Source organism: Lepidochelys kempii, chromosome 1, assembly GCF_965140265.1.
Source record: "Lepidochelys kempii isolate rLepKem1 chromosome 1, rLepKem1.hap2, whole genome shotgun sequence".
Lineage (NCBI taxonomy): Eukaryota > Metazoa > Chordata > Testudines > Cheloniidae > Lepidochelys > Lepidochelys kempii.
In genome coordinates, this window is record NC_133256.1 from 260,437,514 (window position 1) to 260,459,813 (window position 22,300).

At 49.0% G+C, this 22,300-nt stretch overlaps 1 protein-coding gene across 7 annotated transcripts in view; it reads left to right on the forward strand.

Annotated features, from left to right (window-relative positions):
- SEPTIN3 (septin 3) overlaps positions 1-22,300 on the forward strand; it is a 51,610-nt gene that overhangs the window by 20,182 nt on the left and 9,128 nt on the right. For 4 of the 7 annotated variants that reach the window (XM_073327228.1, XM_073327223.1, XM_073327227.1 and 1 more), the window contains exons 2-9: positions 12,118-12,309; positions 12,637-12,765; positions 13,187-13,268; positions 14,693-14,830; positions 15,349-15,466; positions 17,589-17,684; positions 20,821-20,920; positions 21,372-21,423. In XM_073327228.1, coding sequence (XP_073183329.1) covers positions 12,147-12,309; positions 12,637-12,765; positions 13,187-13,268; positions 14,693-14,830; positions 15,349-15,466; positions 17,589-17,684; positions 20,821-20,920; positions 21,372-21,423 — 878 coding nt within the window. In that variant the 5' untranslated portion in view covers positions 12,118-12,146. The remainder of the gene's footprint in view (positions 1-12,117; positions 12,310-12,636; positions 12,766-13,186; positions 13,269-14,692; positions 14,831-15,348; positions 15,467-17,588; positions 17,685-20,820; positions 20,921-21,371; positions 21,424-22,300) is intronic. The other 3 variants (XM_073327224.1, XM_073327225.1, XM_073327226.1) reach the window with 3 other exon arrangements.

Below are 22,300 nucleotides of genomic sequence, written 5' to 3' on the forward strand. Positions count from 1 at the left end.
CCAGGACCTCCTCCGGACCTGGAAACTGTTCGCAGCGACCAGGTCCGTGGCGGCCTCCCTGGGGGTAGACCTCCTCGCGGAGCCCCTGCTACACAACCCCCAGCTCCGTGTGCAGGTGGCGGAGTCCCCCTCGGTGCGCCAGAGGTTGGTCCTGGCGGAAGTCACCAGAGTCGGAGACCTCCTGGACTATGACCGGGGAGACTGGCTGGATCCCCTGACGCTCGCTCAGCGCATGGGGCTCTCCAGACCGCGTACTGCCCTGCGCGTACTTCAGGAGGTGAGGGCCGCTTTACCGCCCGCTGCTCGGGTTTACCTCGACCGGGTCCTGCGAGAGGGCGCGCCCCGCCCACCCTCCACCCCAGGCCCTCCGGACCTTCTCATCGGGCCCCTGCCCCGTGGACCCGACCGCCCCCCCCGCCCCTTCATCGTGAGCCGGCTCCGCGAGCTGCAGCCGGTCCGGTTCCAGACCGCGCCAAAACGACATCTCTACACGCTCGTGCTCCACACCCTTCATGTCCTCACCCTCGCGTCCCGCCCTGACACAAAGTGGCGGGACCTTCTGCCACCTCTAGAGGGTGAGGAGCCCCGGTGGGCCAGCCTCTATTCCACCTTAGTGCCGAGGCCCGCCGGGGATATCAGTTGGCGGCTCCTTCACGGGGCCGTGAGCACGGGCGTGTATTTGGCGCGGTTCACCCCGATTCCGGACACCTGCCCCTTTTGCGGCGTGAGGGAAACCCTGGCGCACGTCTATCTGGAGTGCGCCAGGTTGCAGCCCCTATTCCGGCTCCTCACCAATCTTTTGTTACGGTTTTGGTTGCACTTTTCTCCTCACCTTCTCATCTACGCACTCCCTGTCCGTGGCCCCACTAAGTCGCGGGACCTCCTGGTCAACCTCCTCCTGGCCCTGGCTAAAGCGGCCATCTATAAAACCAGGGTGAGGAGGTTGGCCGATGGAGTCTCCTGCGACTGCGGGGCCTATTTCCGATCCTCTGTCCGTTCACGTCTCCGAGCGGAGTTCCTCTGGGCGGCGTCCACTGACTCCCTTGACGCCTTTGAGGAGCGGTGGGCGCTGTCCGGGGTTCTCTGCTCGGTGTCCCCGTCCGGTTCCCTTCGTTTGACCCTTTGACCGCACTCCCGTCCCTGTTTTTCATTAGTTGTCCCCCGTAATTAGTTGGCTCTCCAGGCCCTGTGGATCTCCCCCTTAGGCTGGGGGGGGCTCCTTTCGTAGTGGACGAGCTCCGCCCGCCCACTTCCTGGATCCCAATAGGACCACTCTTACAGCGGGGCTGGAGGACGGGGTGTCTGAGTGGGTGTGGAGGTGGATGGGGCCACTCCGGTGCCTCTGCCTGCGAGGGAGGGCACTGGTGCTCAACCAGATAGTCCTGTTCATGCTCTGGCACCGGCTCAACACCCTGACCCCAGCCCCAGGGTGTCCTGGCTGATATCCAGAAGCTAGTTCTGGAGTTCTTTTGGCCAGGACTGCACTGGGTCTCTGCAGGGGTTCTCCATCTACCCTTGGAGGAGGGAGGGCAGGGCCTGAAGTGTTTACACACCCAGGTCCATGTCTTCCGCCTCCAGGCCCTGCAGAGGCTCCTTTATGGTGCAGGTAGTCCGGCGTGGAGCATACTGGCGCACGCCTTCCTGCGCCGCCTCCGAGGGCTCCGATATGACCGGCAGCTCCTTTATCTCCACCCAAGGGGTCTTCCGCGAGACCTCTCCGGGCTGCCGGTCTTCTACCGGGACCTCCTCCGGGCCTGGAAACTGTTCGCAGCGACCAGGTCCGTGGCGGCCTCCCTGGGGGAAGACCTCCTCGCGGAGCCCCTGCTACACAACCCCCAGCTCCGTGTGCAGGCGGCGGAGTCCCCCTCGGTGCGCCAGAGGTTGGTCCTGGCGGAAGTCACCAGAGTCGGAGACCTCCTGGACTACGACCAGGGAGACTGGCTGGATCCCCTGACGCTCGCTCAGCGCATGGGGCTCTCCAGACCTTGTACTGCCCTGCGCGTACTTCAGGAGGTGAGGGCCGCCCTGCCGCCCGCTGCTCGGGTTTACCTCGACCGGGTCCTGCGAGAGGGCGCGCCCCGCCCACCCTCTACCCCAGGCCCTCCGGACCTTTTCATCGGGCCCCTGCCCCGTGGACCCGACCGACCCCCCCGCCCCTTCACCGTGAGCTGGCTGCGTGAGCTGCAGCCGGTCCGGTTCCAGACCGCGCCAAAACAACATCTCTACACGCTCGTGCTCCACACCCTTCATGTCCTCACCCTCGCGTCCCGCCCTGACACAAAGTGGCGCGACCTCCTGCCACCTCTAGAGGGTGAGGAGCCCCGGTGGGCCAGCCTCTATTCCACCTTAGTGCCGAGGCCCGCTGGGGATATCAGTTGGCGGCTCCTTCACGGGGCCGTGAGCACGGGCGTGTATTTGGCGCGGTTCACCTCAGTTCCGGACACCTGCCCCTTTTGCGGCGTGAGGGAAACCCTGGCGCACGTCTATCTGGAGTGCGCCAGGTTGCAGCCCCTATTCCGGCTCCTCACCAATCTTTTGTTACGGTTTTGGTTGCACTTTTCTCCTCACCTCCTTATCTACGCACTCCCTGTCCGTGGCCCCACTAAGTCGCGGGACCTCCTGGTCAACCTCCTCCTGGCCCTGGCTAAAGCGGCCATCTATAAAACCAGGGTGAGGAGGTTGGCCGATGGAGTCTCCTGCGACTGCGGGGCCTATTTCCGCTCCTCTGTCCATTCACGCCTCCGAGCGGAGTTCCTCTGGGTGGCGTCCACCGACTCCCTTGACGCCTTTGAGGAGCGGTGGGCGCTGGCCAGAGTTCTCTGCTCGGTGTCCCCGTCCGGTTCTCTTCGTTTGACCCTTTGACCGCACTCCCGTCCCTGTTTTTCATTAGTTGTCCCCCGTAATTAATTGGCTCTCCAGGCCCTGTGGATCTCCCCCTTAGGCTGGGGGGGGCTCCTTTGTAGTGGACGAGCTCCGCCCGCCCACGTCCTGGATCCCAATAAGACCACTCTTACAGCGGGGCTGGAGGACAGGGTGTCTGAGTGGGTGTGGAGGTGGATGGGGCCACTCCGGTGCCTCTGCCTGCGAGGGAGGGCACTGGTGCTCAACCAGATAGTCCTGTCCATGCTCTGGCACCGGCTCAACACCCTGACCCCAGCCCCAGGGTGTCCTGGCTGATATCCAGAAGCTAGTTCTGGAGTTCTTTTGGCCAGGACTGCACTGGGTCTCTGCAGGGGTTCTCCATCTACCCTTGGAAGAGGGAGGGCAGGGCCTGAAGTGTTTACACACCCAGGTCCATGTCTTCCGCCTCCAGGCCCTGCAGAGGCTCCTTTATGGTGCAGGTAGTCCGGCGTGGAGCATACTGGCGCACGCCTTCCTGCGCCGCTTCCGAGGGCTCCGATACGACCGGCAGCTCCTTTATCTCCATCCGAGAGGTCTTCTACCAGGACCTTCTCTGGACCGGGAAACTGCTTTCAACCACCAGGTCCAGGGCGGCCACCATGGGAGCAGATCTCCTTGCGGAGCCCCTGCTACACAAGCCCCAGATCCGAGTGCAGGTGGCGGAGTCCCCCTAGGTGTGCCAGAGGTTGGTCCTGGCAGAAGTTACCAAAGTTGGAGACCTCCTGGACTATGACCGGGGAGACTGGGTGGATCCCGTGATACTTGCTCAGCACACAGGGCTCTCCATCCTTCGTACTCCCCAGCACGTACTTCAGGAGGTGAGGGCAGCCTTACTGCCCGCTGCTCGGGTTTACCTCGAGCAGGTCCTGCAGGAGGGCACTCCTCACCCACCCTGCACCCCGGGCCCTCCGGACCTTTCCATCAGGCCCCTGCCCAGTGAGTCTCCCCGGCTATCCCACCCATACACCGCGAGCCAGCTGCACGATTTGCAGCCGGTTCGCTTCCGGACCGTGCCAAGGAAACAGCTGTACACGCTCATGCTTCACATCCTTCATTTCCTCACGCTCATGTCCCGCCCGAATATGAAGTGGCAGGACCTATTGCCACTTGTTGAGAGTGAGGAACCCCAGTGGGCCAGCCTATATTCCACCCGAGTCCCAATGCCCGCAAGTGATATTAGTTGGCGGCTCCTCTATGGAGCCATGAGCACGGGAGCGGTTTACCCCCGTCCCTGAGGCCTGCCCCTTTTGTGGTGTGAGGGATACCTGGCGCACGTATACCTGTAGTGTGCCAGGTTGCAGTCCCTGTTCTGGCTCCTCCTGAACATCCTTTTACATTTCTGGCAGCACTTTTCCTCTCACCTTTTCATATACACACACCCTATCCGTGGCCCCACAAAGTCACGGGACGTCCTCATCAACTTCCTCCTGGTGATGGCCGAAGTGACCATCTACAACACCAGGGAGAGGAGGTTGACTGAGGAGGTTCTTTGCGACTGTGGGGCCTATTTCCAGTCCTCCCTCCATTCAGGCATCCTGGCGGAGTTCCTCTGGGCGGCATCCACTGGCTCCCTTGACATCTTCAAGGAGCAGTGGGCGCTGTCCAGGGTTCTCTGCTTGGTGTCCCGTCAGGTTCCCTTTGTTTGACCCTTTGATCTTTACACCTGTCCCTGTTACATTTTTGGTTGTCTCTTGTAATTATTTGAGTTCCTGGATCCTGTGGATTCTCCCCTAAATCTGGGGGAGGGTCCCTTAGCAATGGGCGGGCTTGCACCCACCACTTCCTGGAACCCAATAGGACCACTCTTACAGCTGCCAGGTCTGACTTTGTCAGCAGTAGTGCAAATTATTATATTATGCATTGTTCCCACCGGCTTGTCATGAAATAATGTAGACATAAACATAAAATACAAATGGGGAAAAAAAGAAACAAAATGTCAAAATAAAGAAACAAAAATTACAAATTCATAAACAAAATTTTTCCACAATGAAAATATTTTCACTTCAAAATATTTTTTCTGCAAGAATTTTCATTGGAATCGACACTTTTTTTATATGTTTTGATTTTTGACACAAATGGCCTTTCCTGTCAGAAAATGGTTTTGATGGAAATTTTCCAACTAGCTTTGATTGGGAGCTCAGGGGGCTTTCAGAGGGGTGTTTGGTTGCCCCAAGATGCCTAAGGATACAAGACCAGACCTTGAAAGGTATTTAGGAGCTTAACTCCCATTGGAAGTTGGGCTTCTAAATACCTTTGAAGACCTGGGGCACAGAGTGCCTGGCAGGATTTTCAAAGGTGACTGTGAATTTCCTGGGAGTTCAGAAATACCCACTAGATTTATATTGGCATGTGGAAATCACTAGTTTACATATTCTAGTGAAGCTGAGTCACCTAGACGTGAGCAGTGTAAAAGCAGGCTATTTTCAGATGCAGTTGCGGAGAGACAAAACTCACAGCATCTGGGGCAGGTGACCAGGTAAATGACAGAGAGAAAGGGACATGGGGGGCAGGAGGAAGTAGGCAAAAATGCCCCTGAGCCCTCTCTGCCACCCCCTTTCCCCATCTCTGTGGGCTCAGGCTATAAATGGGGTAAGTGCTATAGGGGACAATGGCAGGACACATGGGTTGTGGCAGTGTCCTGGGTATCTAGCTACTATGGCTATGAATGCCTTCTTTGCATCACATACAGCTGCCTACTATAAACCACCAAATCAGGAAGAGGAGGTGGATGAGGCATTTCTAGAATGAATAACAGAAATACCCAGAACATAAGCCCTGGTATTAATGAGGGACTTGAACTACCCAGACATCTGCTGGAAAAGTAATACAACAAAACACATTTCTAGTAAGTTCTTGGAATGTACCAGGGACAACTTTTTGTCCTAGAAAATAGAGAAAATAGAGGGCTAACATGTTAGACTTGATTCTGACCAACAAGGAGGAATTGGTAGTGAATCTGAACGTGGAAGGCAATTTGGGTGACAGTGATCATGAAATGAGAGATTTCATGATTCTAAGGAAAGGAACGAGTGAGAGCAGCAGAATAAAGACAATGGACTTCAAAAAAGAAGACTTTAACAAACTCAGAGAATTGGTAGGTAAGGTCCCATGGAAAAAAAAATCCAAGGGGAAAAGGAGTTCAAGAGAGCTGGCAATTTCTCAAGGAGACAATATTAAAGGCAAAATTGCAAACTATCCCGATGCAAAGGAAAGATAGGAAGAACAGCAAGAAGCCAATATGGCTCCATCAGGAGCTCTTTCATGACATGAAAATCAAAAAGAAATCCTACACAATGTGGAAATATGGACAAATTGCTAAGGAGGAGCACAAAATAATAGCATAAGCATGCAGGAACAAAATCAGAAAGGATAAGACACAAAATGAGTTACACCTAGCAAAGGACATAAAAAGCAATAAGAAGAGATTCTTCAAATACATAAAGAGACGGACGAAGGAAAGTGTAGATCCTCTACTTAGTGAGGAAGGAGAGCTAATAACTAATGGCATCAAGAAAGCTGAGCTGTTTAAAAAGGTTATTGGTGACCAGATCCTCAACACAATTAATATAAACAACAAGGGGAAAGGAATCCAAGCCAAATTAGGGAAAGAACAGGTTAAAGATGAGTTAGACGTATTCAACTCAGCAGAGCCTGATGAAATGCATCCTAGGGTCCTTAAGGAGCTAACTGAAGCAATCTTGGTATCAGTAGGAATTATTTTTAACTCCTGGAGGACAGGTGAGATCCCAAAAGACTAGAGAAGGGCAAACATAGTACTGATCTTTAAAAAGGGAAACAAAGAGTACCAGGGAATTATAGACCAGTCATCCTAACTTCGATACCTGGCAAGATACTGGAACAAATTATTAAACAATAAGTTGTAAGCACCTAGAGGATGATAGGGTTATAAGGAATAGTAAGCATGGATTTGTCAAGAACAAATCATGGCAAACCAACCTAATTTCCTTCTTTGACAGGGTTACTGGCTTAGAGGATGGGCGAAAGCAGTAGATGTGATATATCTTGATTTTATTAAGGCTTTTTACACAGTCCTGCATGACATTCTCATAAGCAAACTGGGAAAATGTGATCTAGATGAAATTATTATAAGGTGGGTGCACAACTGGTTGAAAGACCATATTCAAAGAGTAGTTATCATTGGTTCGCTGTCATACTAGGAGGGCATAGGTAGTGGGGACCCATGGGGGTCAGTCTTAGGTTTGGGTCAATATTTTTATTAAAGATTTTGATCATGGACGGAGAGTATGCTTAAAAAATTTGCAGATGACCTCAAGGTAGGAGCGATTTCAAGCACTTTAGAGGACAGAATTAGATTTCAAAATGAATTTGACCAATTGGAGAATTGATCTTAATTCAACAGGATGAAATTCAATAAAGATGAGTGCAAAGTACATCACTAAGGAAGGAAAAATCAAATGCACAACTACAAACTGAGGAATAACTGGCTAGGTGGTAGCACTGTTGAAAAGGATCTGAGAGTTATAGTGGATCACAAATTGAATATGAGTCAGTAATGTGATGCAGCTGTGAAAAAGGCTAATATTATGGGGTTTATTAAAAGGATTGTTATATGTAAGACCTGGGAGGTAATTGTCCCACTCTTTTTGGCACTGGTGAGGCCTCAGCTGGAATACTGTGTCCAGTTCTGGGCACCGTACTTTTGGAAAGATGTGGACAAATTGGAGAGAGTCCAGTGGAGAGCAACAGAACTGATAAAGAGTTTAAAAAACCTGACCTATGATGAAAGTTTAAAAATACTGGGCATGTTTAGTCTTGAGAAAAGAAGACTATGGGGGGTCGCGTTAACAGTCTTCAAATATGTTATGGGCTGTTATAAAGAGGACAGTGACCCATGTTCACTGAAGGGAGGACAAGAAGTAACGGGCTTCATCCGCAGCAAGGGAGATTTAGGTTAGATATTAGGAAAACCTTTCTAACTATAAAGGTAGTTAAGATCTGGAACAGGCTTCCAAGGGAGATTGTGATAGCACCATCATTGGAGGTGTTTAAAAACAGATTGGATAAAGACCTGTCAGGGATGGTCTAGGTTTAGTGAGTCTTACCACAGTGCAGGGGGCTGGAATTGATGGCTTCTTGAGGTCCCTTCCAGCCCTACATTTCTATGATGCTATAAGCATATGCATGGCATAGGTACAATTTCTATCCTTAGAGGGAGCATTGTCTTCCGTGCGTGCTCACCCTCTGGAAACTACGCTCCTTTAAAGAGTCTAAGGTAGGACACCCAAACATTGAGACACACCCCCTAAATCACTGCCACTTTTGGCCTTAGGACTTGTCTGCACAGGGAAATTTACCAGAGTGGCTGTGGTGGTATAATTATGTGCCTATAGTTATAACTAAGGCTACATTTATGTCATGAAGGTCACGGAAGTCATGGAATCTGTGACTTCCAGAGACCTCCGTGACATTCTCTGCTTCAGCCCCAGGGGCTGCAGGACTCTGGAGCTGACAGCTAGTGGGGCTCTGGCAGGGTACCGGGGACAGCAGTGACAAGTGACAGGGGCCCCCTGCAAAGTTCCAGCGACAGGTGACAGACTCCTGCAGGGGCCCTCATCAGGGCTCCAGTGACGGGTGACAGCCTCGCGCGGCGGGGGAAGGGGGATGCTTCAGGCAAGCAGCTGGGGTGTCCCATTTTCTCTTTGGGAAATATGGTCACCCTGCAGCTCCCAGCTGCCATAGGTGAAAAGGGAACCCCACAGCTCCCAGCCACCACGGTGGTGGGGGAAACCATGGAGTCGCAGCAGCAAAAGTCACAGATAGGTGACATCTTCTGTGAATTTTTGTTTATTGCCTGTGACCTGTTCATGCCTTTGACTAAAAATAACCATGACAAAATCTTAGCCTTAATTATAAATGTATACTGGTATAGTTATGCAGGTAAATTTCCCTGTGTTGAGAAGCCCTTAATGTTCGTACAGTGCTTTGAACGAGGAAATGTTAAGCAGTTCCTCAGTCACTCAGACCGGCTCTTCCTCCCAAACCATCTCTGTCTTGAAATACTCCTTGAAATTCTTCCTATCCATGACTCTTTCTTACCCTGTACACTTATTTTTGCTGCAGCCCATGATGTTGGTCATTGGTGCCTCTGGCCCAATGACAGGGTGTGTGGGCCCCAGATGTCTCTTCCTCCAAAGCAGTGGCTGCAACATGCCAAATGGTAGCCATGCCACAAAACTGCTCACCTGCCATTTTGGATTGCCAACTTCCTGAGGTGTGGTTGTGGCAGGGGAGAGCAGAGGAAACAAGAGCTCGGAGGGATTGACTAAAGGGGATAATCTATCATTTATTATTTATTATTGAGATTGGAGTAGTGCCTACAATGTGCTGGGTCCTTTGCAAAGTCCAGACAAAAGAAGACACTACCCTGGCCCTGGAAAGCTGGCAATCTAAAAACATACGAGCAAAGTGAGCGGAGTGGTGATAGGACAACAGCTTACGAGGATCACGACTGTTTTTGTTTTTTAAAATAAACAAACTACATTCCCCCCCTTTAGCTTCCCTTCCAAATTCAACCCTTATGCGTCCCCCCCAGTGCTAGTTCGTGTGCGTACACTCCTCCCGCCCAGCAATCCTTCCCGCCATTCAGCCCCCTTCCCTCCATGTCTGTGAGCAGTTCGTTAATGAGATAAAATCAGTGATTTAGAGAAGCAGATGATTTACTATCCTAAGCAGAGCTTTCTCTAACCCAATAAAGGAAAAGAGCCAGAGACTCCATGAAACCCAGTAAGGACTTCGCTATTGTCTCTCTCTTTTACATGGAAGATGCGGGAGAGAGAGATTGAGCCAGCTAGCTTCTGTCTTTGTAGGCCCTGCAGAAGTAGTAGGTCTCCAAGAGTACTATCAATGAGAAGATAGTGGCCTTCTGGACCAGCTCAGAGTGGGCGTCCGTGGCTTGTGGAGAGGGTGGCATGGAAGAAAGCACAGAGATGTATGTGAGGGGGCAGACGTTCCAAGAGGTGGTGCTGAGGCAGTGGTGCAAGGAGAATTCATTTCTTACCCGTACGCTGCACCAGCTAATGGAGGGAGGCACATGACCTCCCCATGTGACTCTGCCCCGCCCCCAGCCCAGGCCCTGTGCACTCCCCCTCTCCGCCCCATGATCCATCCCAGGTTACCAAAAGCAATGGAGGAGGCACAGAGCCCCTGGCATCTGGTTAGCATCCCTGGAGCAAGGGAGATTTAGGTTAGATATTAGGAAAAACTCTAACTATAAGAGTAGTTAAACTCTGGAATAAGTTTCCAGATGTGGAATTCCCATCACTGGAGGTTAAGAACAGGTTAGACAAACACCTGATATGGGATGGTCTAGGTTTACTTGGTCCTGCCTCAGTGCAAGGGACTAACTTCTGTGTTAGCTGATGGCAGCTATTAACCCCTTCCAGCACAACAATACCCCTCCTCTCAGCTCTGCCCATCACCCCAATCCTGTGTAAAAATGCTGACACCCTGAAAGAAAAAGAAAGAAAGAAGGAGAATAATGTCTACACTGCCACTTATATTGGAATAACTTATGTCGTTTAGGGGTGTGGAAAAAACATGCCCCTGAGTGACATAAGCCCAGGTGTGGACAGTGCTATGTCGGTAGGAGAGCTTCTCCCACTGACATAGCTACCGCTGCTTGCTGTGGGTGGAGTCATTATGTCAATGGGAGAGCTCTCTCCCACCGGCACAGAGCGGCTACTCGAGAGATCTCACAGAGGCGCAGCTGCATTGGTACAGCTGCGCCACTGTATGATCTCTAGTGTAGACATGGCTGGTAGGGACCTTAGACCTTAGTCCATCCCGTGCTTTGCTGCACATTAGGCTACCCACATTTGCCATCCTTGCCTGTCAACTGCCCTTCTCTCCAAATCTTCCCATTTCATGTCGAGGTGCTAAATGTCATTCAGAGCTGTTCGTTTCCATGTCATTTGCGGTCTTCCTCTCTTTCTTCTTGCATTTTCTGGCGTCCATTCAAGGGCAGCATTTGGTCAGCGTTCTTTTCCCATTCTCAGCACGTGTCCCAGCCACGGATGTCTTCTTTTGAGGATTATTTGTGAGAGGGTGCCTTGTCCAGTCATTTTTCTGACTTCTTCATTCATCTTCCTATCTCTATATGTTATTCCCAATATTCTTCTCAGACATTAGTGTTGAAATGCATCCAGCTTTTGCATATCTTTCTTGGTAAGTTGCCATGTCTCACTGCTATATGTTGTGATGGTGATAACAACTGCTTTGTACACGTGCAGTGTAGGGACTCTCCCTACCAGCCACGTTCAAAGAAACTGAACGTGGCTGGTAGGGAGAGTCCCTGAAATAGAGGGGGATTGGAGAGTGGCACAGGGAGTCTGTGCGGGGAATGGATGGATACAAGGAGCCACTGGGGTGCAATGAGCTCTGCCTACACTAGCTACAAAGTGTGCAACCCCGTATAGATGGAAGAACAGGCACAGAGAGGTTAAGTGACTTGCCCAGAGACATGTGGTGAGTCTATGGATGAGTAAGAAATAGAAGCTGGATCTCTGGCTTCCCACGCTCCTGCTCTAATAATTAGCCCACACTCAATCTCTCCTTAAAAGAAAGAGAACTGCATTGGCTAAGTGACAGTTAAGGAGGGCTATGATAGCAGAAATAGGGTGCTATATTTAGGTAGGACCTCCTTTTCAAAAGTGCTCCCGGATTTTCGGTGCCTTCATTGTCGAGTACCCACAATTAGGGACCACTTGAAAATGTAGACCTACATATTAAAAACCATACGGTTAAACCCACAAGACCATCTAGCAGTGGGAAACATAGAGTGAATGTGCATTGCTGAAAGCCAGTTTTCAACCTGCTGTTGAAGGGGCTGATTCTGGGGACATTTCGAGATCAAAGGGGAGGGCATGCCACAGCCCTGGGGCCACATAGGCAAAGAGACAGATGTTTTCCTTCCTGTCCCCCCTACACATGCCATGTTCTAGGGGCCCCGTCCCTTGGAGCTCCCAGGATTCAATGATGCATAACATGGAGCCAGAGCCTCAGAAAGTTAACTTTCCAGTAGGGGCCGTAAAGCTCAAATCTGTAACCTAATTCATGCCCAGCAAGCAGCCAGTGAAACACACATCCGAGACCCACTCCCCAGCAGCAGAGAGGGGCAGAGGGAGATTACTAGTGGTGCCACCTGAATAACAGTTCTCCCCTCTTTCTCCCGGGCAGGGTCAGCAGACAACAAGATTGAGACAACTATGTCTGAGTTGGTGCCGGAGCCCCGGCAAAAACCAGCAGTGCCAATGAAACCTGTTGGCATTAACTCCAACCTGCTGGGCTATATTGGGATCGACACCATCATTGAGCAGATGCGCAAGAAGACCATGAAGACGGGCTTTGACTTCAACATCATGGTTGTAGGTAGGAGGGGTCATCAAGGCCTATGGAGCTTTTGGGGGGCATAGAGAGAAGCTTTGCCGAGCTTTGACTTCACTCTCATAGGCACAGGTACAAGAGGTTATAAGGGTATAGGGGATCACTGGGAGTATGGGTGAAGGACAGATCAGTCCAAGCCTAGTTCCAGTAGATCCCTAGTCCCTGTCCTTGTGATTTTCTGTTAAGGTACTTATGAAGGGCAAGAAGATCCCTCACACCCAACCTGGCAACTTCCATGGGTTTAAGTTCTTCAGCCTATTGTCAGAGCACAGCTGTGGTAAATGCTACACTCTTCCCCTTTACATTTATCAGGTCAAAGTGGGCTGGGGAAATCAACACTGGTGAACACCCTCTTCAAATCCCAAGTTAGCCGCAAGTCTTCAGGCTGGAACCGTGAGGAGAAGATCCCTAAGACAGTGGAGATCAAGGCCATTGGGCATGGTAAGAACCAGGAGAAGTATCCTGAGGACCAGCAGTACTGGCTGAAAGAGTGTACAGGGTGCTGGTGTCTTAGAACAGTCCTGTCAAGAACCTTTTACGAGGGCTGGCTGGAAAGCCAGAATTCAAGATTTAGTTCCACATTGAGATGAAACAGACCTTTCCAAATTTTTGAGAGAGGGAGAGAGAGACCCTGACCCATTAGACTAGCCAGCAGCCTGGTGGTTAGGGCACTCATCTGGGAAGTGGGAGACCCAGGTTCAAAGTCCCTGCTTTGAAAGAGGCAAACAGTCTCTCCCTTGCTTCTGTGGTCGTGGAAAGGGCAGACCATCATCATTCCCACAACATGTGTCATAGACGCCTACACAAAGAAGCCGATCTTGAGGGAGGGGGATCATGAGGTCTTTTCTGCTTTCTTCCCCAGTCATTGAAGAAGGTGGTGTCAAGATGAAACTGACGGTAATTGACACCCCGGGATTTGGTGACCAGATCAACAATGAGAACTGGTGAGCTTCTGACCGCCCCATCTATCCTCCCCCTCTCTGTGTGCCTCTTGGGTGGCTGACTTCCCCACAGGGCTGGGCATACAGAAGAGTCAGCACCCAGCGTGGTCCATGCTCTAAGATGGACCGCGCCCTGGAACACAGCGAACAGGTCAGCCTGAGCTCAGCCCCAGGCGGAGTCAGCGCTGCAGGGTGGGATGTTGGTGTTCCTTCCGATTCAGTTCTGAAGCAGTCCCCAGCATGGGAGCGGGGGGACTCTGTGGCGCCGGTTGTTGTCTTTCATACAAGATGTGTTCATTACAGATCCCATAGCACATCTGAGAAGAATAAAGGTGTCAGTAGCAGCATCCTGCCAAAGTCCAAGCTGGATAATGGTATTCTGCCTCCCCAAATGTCACCCGGGGGTTCCAAATGGATGGGATATTGTTCTTCTCTTCCTCGCTTAAGGCCTGAGCCAAAGCCCATTGACCTCAATGGAAATAGTCCTGTTGCCTTCAGTGGGCTTTGGGTCAGGCCTATGTGCTGCTGTGAACTGTTAAACTGCCAACACGTTCCGCTCTAGAGGTGGCTGTGCTTCAGCGGCCGGGGAAATGAGCACAGCTTATAAAGTGTTTGGGAGCCTACTAGATGACAAAAAGAACAGGAGTACTTGTGGCTCCTTAGAGATTAACCAATTTATTTGAGCATGAGCTTTCGTGAGCTACAGCTCACTTCATCGATGCATCCGAAGAAGTGAGCTGTAGCTCACGAACCCTTACGCTTAAATAAATCGGTTAATCTCTAAGGTGCCACAAGTCCTCCTGTTCTTTTTGCGAATACAGGCTAACATGGCTGCTACTCTGTCGCTAGATGACAGAGGCTCAGGAAATGTAAAATCCTTATAATGATCATTTCATTTATTTTACTTAGGCGTACACATGCTATAAAAGAGTGACTATTGCTGTGCTCTAGGACCCTTGGCATAACTTAAAACTCTACAAAATTCACCCCCCAAGTGTAAGTTTGGTGAGGCAGCGCAGTCAGTATAACCCACTACCAGCAAACCAGGCAGCGCATCCTTCTCAAGTCCCCCTCCCAGTCCAACAGTTCCCCCCACCCCGCTTGCAATCCCCTGCTCTGCTCCCCCACCCCCCCAGCCCCCAAAATTCAGCAGATTCTGCCTATTTTGGATCAGAGTAAGGCAAATGCCAAAGTCACGGGGGGCCCGCACAGCGAACGCCCTGCCAGCAGCCCCTTTCCACGTATGCCACTGGGGCTTCAGCTTGAGCACCTCTGCTGATCAAGAACCCTGGCAGGATCTGATCAGGCGAACAGATGATACCCTCCCACCCTGGAAACCCTCTTAGTTCCTGTAAGTGCCAGCAGCACTGTATGTATGAAGGATGAGGAAGGAATGTGCCCCCCGCCCCTCTCTCTGACCTTCACAGCTGGGAGCCCATCGAGAAATACATCAGTGAGCAATATGAAAAATTCCTGAAAGAGGAAGTGAATATTGCAAGGAAGAAACGAATCCCAGACACACGAGTCCACTGCTGTCTCTACTTCATCTCCCCCACGGGTCACTCGTAGGTATCCTGCTGCTGACGGCTTCCTCTCTCCCACTCCTCACTTATATGTCTCCTGTCTCATCCGTATCTTACTGTGCCTCTACTTTAGCTCCCCCTATGGACCAGTCACATGTATCTCACCACTCCCTCTCTATGTAATGTCCTCCACAAGTCTCTCCTATCCCATGCATCACTCCTATATACATCCCACTCTGCGTCTTTCATCTCCCCCATGGGTCATGCGTAGGAATCCCACTGTTGTTTAACTTTTCCCTACTGGGGTCAACACTGGGAGGGCTGTACAGAAAAGCATTAGACTGGGATAGCCAGGCCAGCTCTCCCCATAGTTTTTTCTTCTTCTAGGCATTGAGTGAAGAGGAAGGAGAAGCGATCTAATGGGAGCATCTCTTGGGGGATATGCAGGAGAGCTCTCCCTTCTCCCTCTCGTCTGGACTCTGGGAGGGGGAAGAGCGGAGCCAGCGTTAAGGGTGATGTGGTAAAATGACTCTCACTTATTCCTTTTTCCTGGGCTGCAGCTTGCGACCCCTGGACCTAGAGTTCATGAAACATCTCAGCAAAGTAGTAAACATCATCCCTGTTATCGCCAAGGCAGACACCATGACTCTGGAAGAAAAGACTGAGTTCAAACAAAGGGTGAGTACCACCATGCCTGTGTGAAGTGAGTCTTTCCCAGTCTCACCCGTCCTGGCAGGAAGGTGGGAAAGGTGGTTGTATCCTTCAGACTGGGATTATATTGTCTTGACCACTCAGACATCCTGGTGTTTCCCTCCATGGTTCGGAACAGCATTCAGCTGCTGCCATGGGATACAATATTGGACTCTTCTCCACTGACAGAGTCCAGCTATCGTGTAACCTTAAAACAGGACCTGGTTCTGTGTCAATGTGGGGTGTGTGCGATGATCTGGGTGTGCTCATATGGTAGAAGATTGCCTAAATCATTCAGATTAATATGGGGAAGGCCACTTTTCCAGCTGTTAGGATATCACAGCAATTCAGCTCTTTCCCAAGTCGCTGTACATTCCTGACAATATGGCCTTGTCATTAATATAGGGGGAAGGGTAGCATAAAATCCCTCCTTGATAGCTGGACTGGATTGCCTTATCTGTAAAGGGTTAAGCAGTTCAAATAATCTAGTTGGCACCTGACCAGAAGGATCAATGAGGAAAGAAGATACTTTCAAATCTGGGGGGGAAGGATTTGTTTGTTGTTCTCTGTGGTGTTCCCTCTCCGGACCGAGAAGCCAAGCAGGTACAATAGCTCCTGAAACATATACCTGGAATAATCCATCTAAAACCACAGAAACTGTGAGTAGGGCAAGGAAATGCATTAGGTTATCTCTTGTTTTGGCTTATGAATTTCCCTATGTTACAGAGGTAGTTTCATTCCTGTTTTTATAACTGTGAAGCTGAGCACAGAAGGGAATCCTCTGTGTTTAAAATCTTTTTATTACCCTGTAAAGTTACCTTCCATCCTGATTTTGCAGGTGTGATTCTTTTACTTTTTTCTTTATAATAAAAATTATTTTTTAAGAACCTGATTGATTTCAGTGTCCTAAAGAAAAGGGGTCTGGTTGAGCTCATGTTGCTAAGGCAACTGGTTGGTATTTTAGTCTCAAGCCTTCCTAGGAAAGGGGGTGAAGGGGCTTGGGGGGATATATTGGTTGGGGGGATGATTCCAAGTGACCCTTCCCTGAATTTTTGTGTAAATCACTTGGTGGTGGCAGCAATATACTGTCCAAGGACAAGGAAAGGAATTTGTGCCTTGGAGAGTTTTTAACCTAAGCTGATAGAATACAAGCTTAGGGGGTCTTTCATGCGGGTCCCCACATCTGTACCCCGGAGTTCAGAGTGGGGGGGTACCTTAACAGGCCTTACCCAAGAACATGCTTGCCCTTTAAATGAACCTTTGAAAAACATGTGCCCACAGTGGGTCAGAGCTGACATTAGGGTGACCGGATCTTCCGATTTTATAGGGACAGTCCCAATTTTTGGGTCTTGGCTCCTATTACCTCCCACCCCCTGTCCTGATTTTTCACACTTGCTGTCTGGTCACCCTAGCTGACATTAACATGTATCTGTGCTAGTGAACCCCACCTCTGAGCTCAGATTAATCAACAGGAGAATGGTTTCAGAGTAGCAGCCGTGTTAGTCTGTATCCGCAAAAAGAAAAGGAGGACTTGTGGCACCTTAGAGACTAACAAATTTATTTGAGCATAAGCTTTCGTGAGCTACAGCTCGTCCAAATGATCCTAAGGAAATGATCAACTAAGACCACAAAGAATAATGATGAATGGTCTGCTAGGGGCACCACAATGGAGAATTTAAAATGAGTGGATCTTCTGGTGAACTGAAATCTACTAGAGATCATTTGGGGCAAAAACTACCTGGTGGGCTGCATCTATCGTGGAAGAGCAGCTGTTTCTATGCTGAAGTCTCTCAAAGGGCATCTGTCACCGTGATGGCAAGGGTTTCACACCTGTGTTGTGACCTGCCAAGATGTCTTTCTGCTGATCCCTGTTCTGTGACTGGGTTATTAATCCTTCATAACCCTGACCCATGGGGCCAGCGAATAAAGTCCAATCTCTTGCCAGCACTGCTGTGTGTCACAACTGTATCACACACTCCTTCAGGAGTATTTCCTGCAGGCGCCTTCCCTTTGAGAATGTTGCAGCAGGAATGTAATACCACTGCACCCTGCTGTCTGCCATAATTCAATGCTTGCACTGCTTTTTACTTTCCAATGTTTCCCTGCCCAGGTGCGCAAAGAACTGGAGGTGAATGGGATCGAGTTTTACCCCCAGAAAGAGTTTGATGAGGACCTGGAGGATAAAACAGAGAATGACAAAATCAGGGTAGGACACACCATATAATGAGAGAGTATTGAGGAGTGGTTAGATTTCACTGAGTGCAGAATGGAGACAAATCACTCTAGTTTTCAAAGTGCTTTGAGATCCTTGGATGAAAGATGCTATAACGCAAAGTATTATTATTATTATTGTTTATATCCGGTAGGGAGGATGGGTTCTTTTATCCTTTCTAATTTAATTTGCATTGGCTCTGTTCATTATCACCATAGAGTGCAGTGACTGCTGAATTTAAGAGGACTATTTGTTTCACTTCATCTTGCTGGTCACTGGGTTTGGGCTGGGTTTAGCTTCCCATGTGAGCTGTTGCTATTTAAGCCCCAACTTCTTCTCAGCTTGACCCCTCAAATTCTTATTTTTGGGGGTCTCCCAAGTAAAAATTTGATCATATTTCCCTTCACATCAACCATCATTGCAGTATTCTCCTGTAGAAATGCTGGGGATATCTGCAGACCAACCTCTAGGAATCTGGGGACATCTGTAGAAGACATTTCCTTTTGGGGGTTTATGAATTTCATTTTGGGGGGGTACTTTTAGCAATTTTTGAGTTTTGTGTAGATATCCAAAATTGGTGGGTTTGGGGGTTTCTCTATGTATACACTAGGCTTTGCAGAATTCAATTTTTATTTTTTTCATAATTTTGATGGGTAATATCAAAGTTTATTTTTAAGCAGTTTTTTCAATTAAAATTTTCACAGTGGGTAAAATTGGGGTGCTGGTCAGATGATAGGGAAGATAGGACAATAATTATTGAATGATCGTGGATGTTGAGATTCAAAAAGTTAAAGCTTTATAACCATTCAAACACAAATTGTCAATATCACGTCAAAATATAAAAAGTAAATATCCTTAAAATCAAACCCTAATAAGTTCTCAAACAGCATTTTTCTTACTTTGTCTATCTGTAAATTTCAATTATTATCTGTGGAAATATTTTTCATCAGTTTGGGTGTCCCTTAAATTGATGTTTACCTACTTTTTTTTACCAATAAAAATCTAATTCTTCCAAGCCTATATATACTGTATATATTATAGGCATTACTCATTACAGTCGTATATACTGTAATAAGCAATCTCTTTGTAATGTTCCCTACTGCACTTTAATGTAGCACTGTTTCAAGCAGCATTACTTTAAAGTGCACTTGGGAACCTTTAGTGCGCACCAGCAGGGTCTACACAGACCAATTCATGTGCAACACATTTGCGTGCTCTAGAAATCATACCCCGTGTAGACAAACCCTTAGATACAAGTAGCCATTTCCAATGTTTCCCCCGTGTTTATTGGATGAACACTGATTTCATTTTTTAATTGGGGTGTTTTACTGGTGTTTATCAGTTAATACTGAAAATCAGAAGCCATAAACTTATGGAACATTGTGGAGACCTGCGAAAACCTATGGAAATATTGGGGGATCTGCAGACTGACTTATGGAAGCAAGGGATTTCTACCCAACATATGGAAGTGTCGGGTACCTCTGGGGACTGTCACATTTATAGAACTAGCTGCACCTCTCCCCCCTCTTGGTATTTCTTCACGGCAGAGTAAACTTGGAGGATTGGCACCTGGGTTAGCCTACCCTAGGTGTGAATGGTCCCTCCAAAGTTATTGTGTCCTCATTGATGCTGCAGTCCCCTGTGCATGTGTGTTGCTAGGACTTATGGGGGTGGGGGTTGGCGGAGGAATCTCCCATGGTTCTTTGTGCTGCAGTGAGATGAGCCACTCTATGATTCTTTCCCAATGAATTGTGGGAGAAGTTGTCTGTCCTTTTGGCCAGATGGGAAGAATTGTGGGAAGGTATTGGAGGACTCTCAGTATTGGAATGATTTAGTCTGTGTCCTCACTGCAAAATGAGCGGGTTACCAGCCTCACTCAGCCGTTAGCCTATACCCCAGGACAGGACAGCTAGCTGGGGTTGAAAGCACCGCTAAACTTGGGTGACAGATTTTTATGTGTGGAAGGGAGGAAAGTTAGGGGCAACACCTGAGTAAAAGGCCAAGTTAACTCTGCAGTGAAGACATACTCCCTGAGTGCATCTCCTCAGGTGATAGGTACAGGCAAAAGGCCTATCTTGGGGTTGGAATCATGTGATTCTTCCACTCTGAGCCAGGGACCTGGGTAAAATACTCCATGTATAGCAACCTCTTATCACTAAGTGATACAGTAACCTGCAGCCTCCTTAAAACAACATAGAATCATAAAATATCAGGATTGGAAGGGACCTCAGGAGGTCATATAGTCCAACCCTCAGCTCAAAGCAGGACCAATCCCCAATTTTTGCCCCAGATCCCTAAATGGCCCCCTCAAGGATTGAGCTCACAACCCTTGATTTAGCAGGCCAATGCTCAAACCACTGAGCTATCCCTCCCCTCTTCATTGAATGGAGCACTAGAGAAAAAATAGGATTGTAGAACAACTAACAGTACGTCTCTCCTACCTAGGATCCTATTGTCCCATACTGGTAGGCCCAATACCTAGGTAGGCCTATGCACACACACGCACACACTCTTTGTCTTGCAGGAGACTTAGTCAAGTGTTGGTGGCTTTTGCCCTCTGGGTCAGAAAGTTTCATACCCTGGCAGCAGAGTGAGCTAGAGTTGTCAGAGTGAATAGTTCTGGCATTGTCCCTTTAGGACTCATAGGTGACCATCTTGAGCCATCTCCTCTTTCCTTCTGGAAACCACCCCAGAGAGACCTCTTGGGAGAAATAGTTACACCAAAATATGAGTGCAGCAAACACCAGGCCAAAGTCAGGCCAGCATATAGTATTAATAAATGATTTCAGAGAGCTCCATATTCATCACTTCTTTGATTCAAAAATGCTGGTCACATCTGCCGACTCACCTAGAACAATACTGCACCCATCTGCAGAACCCATGGAATCACTGGGAAACTCTGCAGGCTCAGCTATGGCAACAGCTGTAAACAACTGTTGAAATGCTAGGGCTATTATCATATTCAGCAGTGGCCGGTCATTGGCAGTGAGTGCCTGTTGCCCTGCAGAAGACCGCATGCTGGAGGGAGAAGGGTAACAGGGGGAAGGGTGGAGAGAGATTAGTATATCTCATTGTTGTCTAGTGCGCAGAGGAACAGCTTGACTAGGCCTGTCTACCTGTGTATCTCCAGCAGGAAAGCATGCCGTTTGCAGTGGTGGGCAGCGACAAGGAATACCAAGTAAATGGCAAAAGAATCCTGGGCAGGAAAACTCCCTGGGGCGTCATTGAAGGTAAATAGGTCCATCCTTTTCAGATGGATGTATCTACGTAGGCTCAGGCACGCAAAGCTCCAGGTACTACCCCTTGCACCCATAGTTAAACATATTTTTTAATCAAAATTAAAAAAAGATATTTTCAAACACCGCTGCTGAGGGGAATTGGAACTACCACTGTGGACAATTGGAACTATCACCAACTGGCAGGGTATTGCGGCCACTCTAGAGTAGAAGAGGTGCCACACTGGGGCCCATGAGGTCACTTCCCTTTTCAAGTGACCCCTCCCTCATGGTTTTAAGAACTGACAAGCCCAATAGACTGCATGTGATGCACAAATAGAACTATATGCCCTGTTTGAAATATAAGATTTGTGCCCGTCTGCCCACTGCCTTGACAACCACCCCATGCGCTGTACTAATGAAGGGTTTTTTTAACACCCCACTCCCCAATTTTCTCTGTTTACAGTGGAAAACCTCAATCACTGTGAATTTGCCCTACTTCGAGACTTTGTCATCAGGTGAGGCCAGCAGTTATGCAACTGTATATTCCTGATGAGAAGGGCTACAGTACTTACTTAACCGACTTTCAGATAGAATTTCCTAGTGACGAAAGCCATGATAATGGAACAGTCTCCAACCGGATGAAAGTCATATTTCTTCAGACAATTCAAGCTGGGCTGACTACTAGAGGGAACAATCTTAAATTAACTAATGGACAGGGCAACCTAGCTGATCTTTAATTTCTATGCTTGCTATGCCAACAAGGGGGCTAGTTGTGATGGTGCTCGGGTGATGTAGATGGCCTGTGTGACAACGAACGGGAGTGACACCCTCCCCCATGCCCCATTATACAAACACACAATAGATGGGAACACTTTTTAGTTGCTCCTGACTTAGGGCTGTGTTGGAATCAATGACAAAGAAGGAAAGACTCTTCAGTCCATTCCCAATCCCCAGACCATGTAGTCCTTCTGATCTGGGGATGAACTAGAATTGACCAAGAGATAAAAAGCTCCATATCCCCAGTCTCCAGTCCCCCTTCTCTCAAGTTCATGCATGGAGTGAAGCCCTTTCAGGAGAACTGACATCTGTCTGAAATTCTGTGGGAAGTCCCATAGTTTGAAGGCATAGGTGCTAGAACTACGGGTGCTGGGGGTGCTGCCGCACCCTCTGGTTTGAAGAAGTTTCCATCATATCCAGGGTTTACAGTTTGGTTCAATAGTTCTCAGCACCCCCCCACTATAAAAATTATTCCAGCACCCCTGTTTGAAGGTAATTTCTATGCCCTATAAACTAATAAGGTAGGTTTTTTTCAGAAGCCCAAATGTAAATATACGTCAAAGTTAAAAACCATTCCCCTGTATGCTTTCTGTTGTCATGGTGTTTTGGCATCTG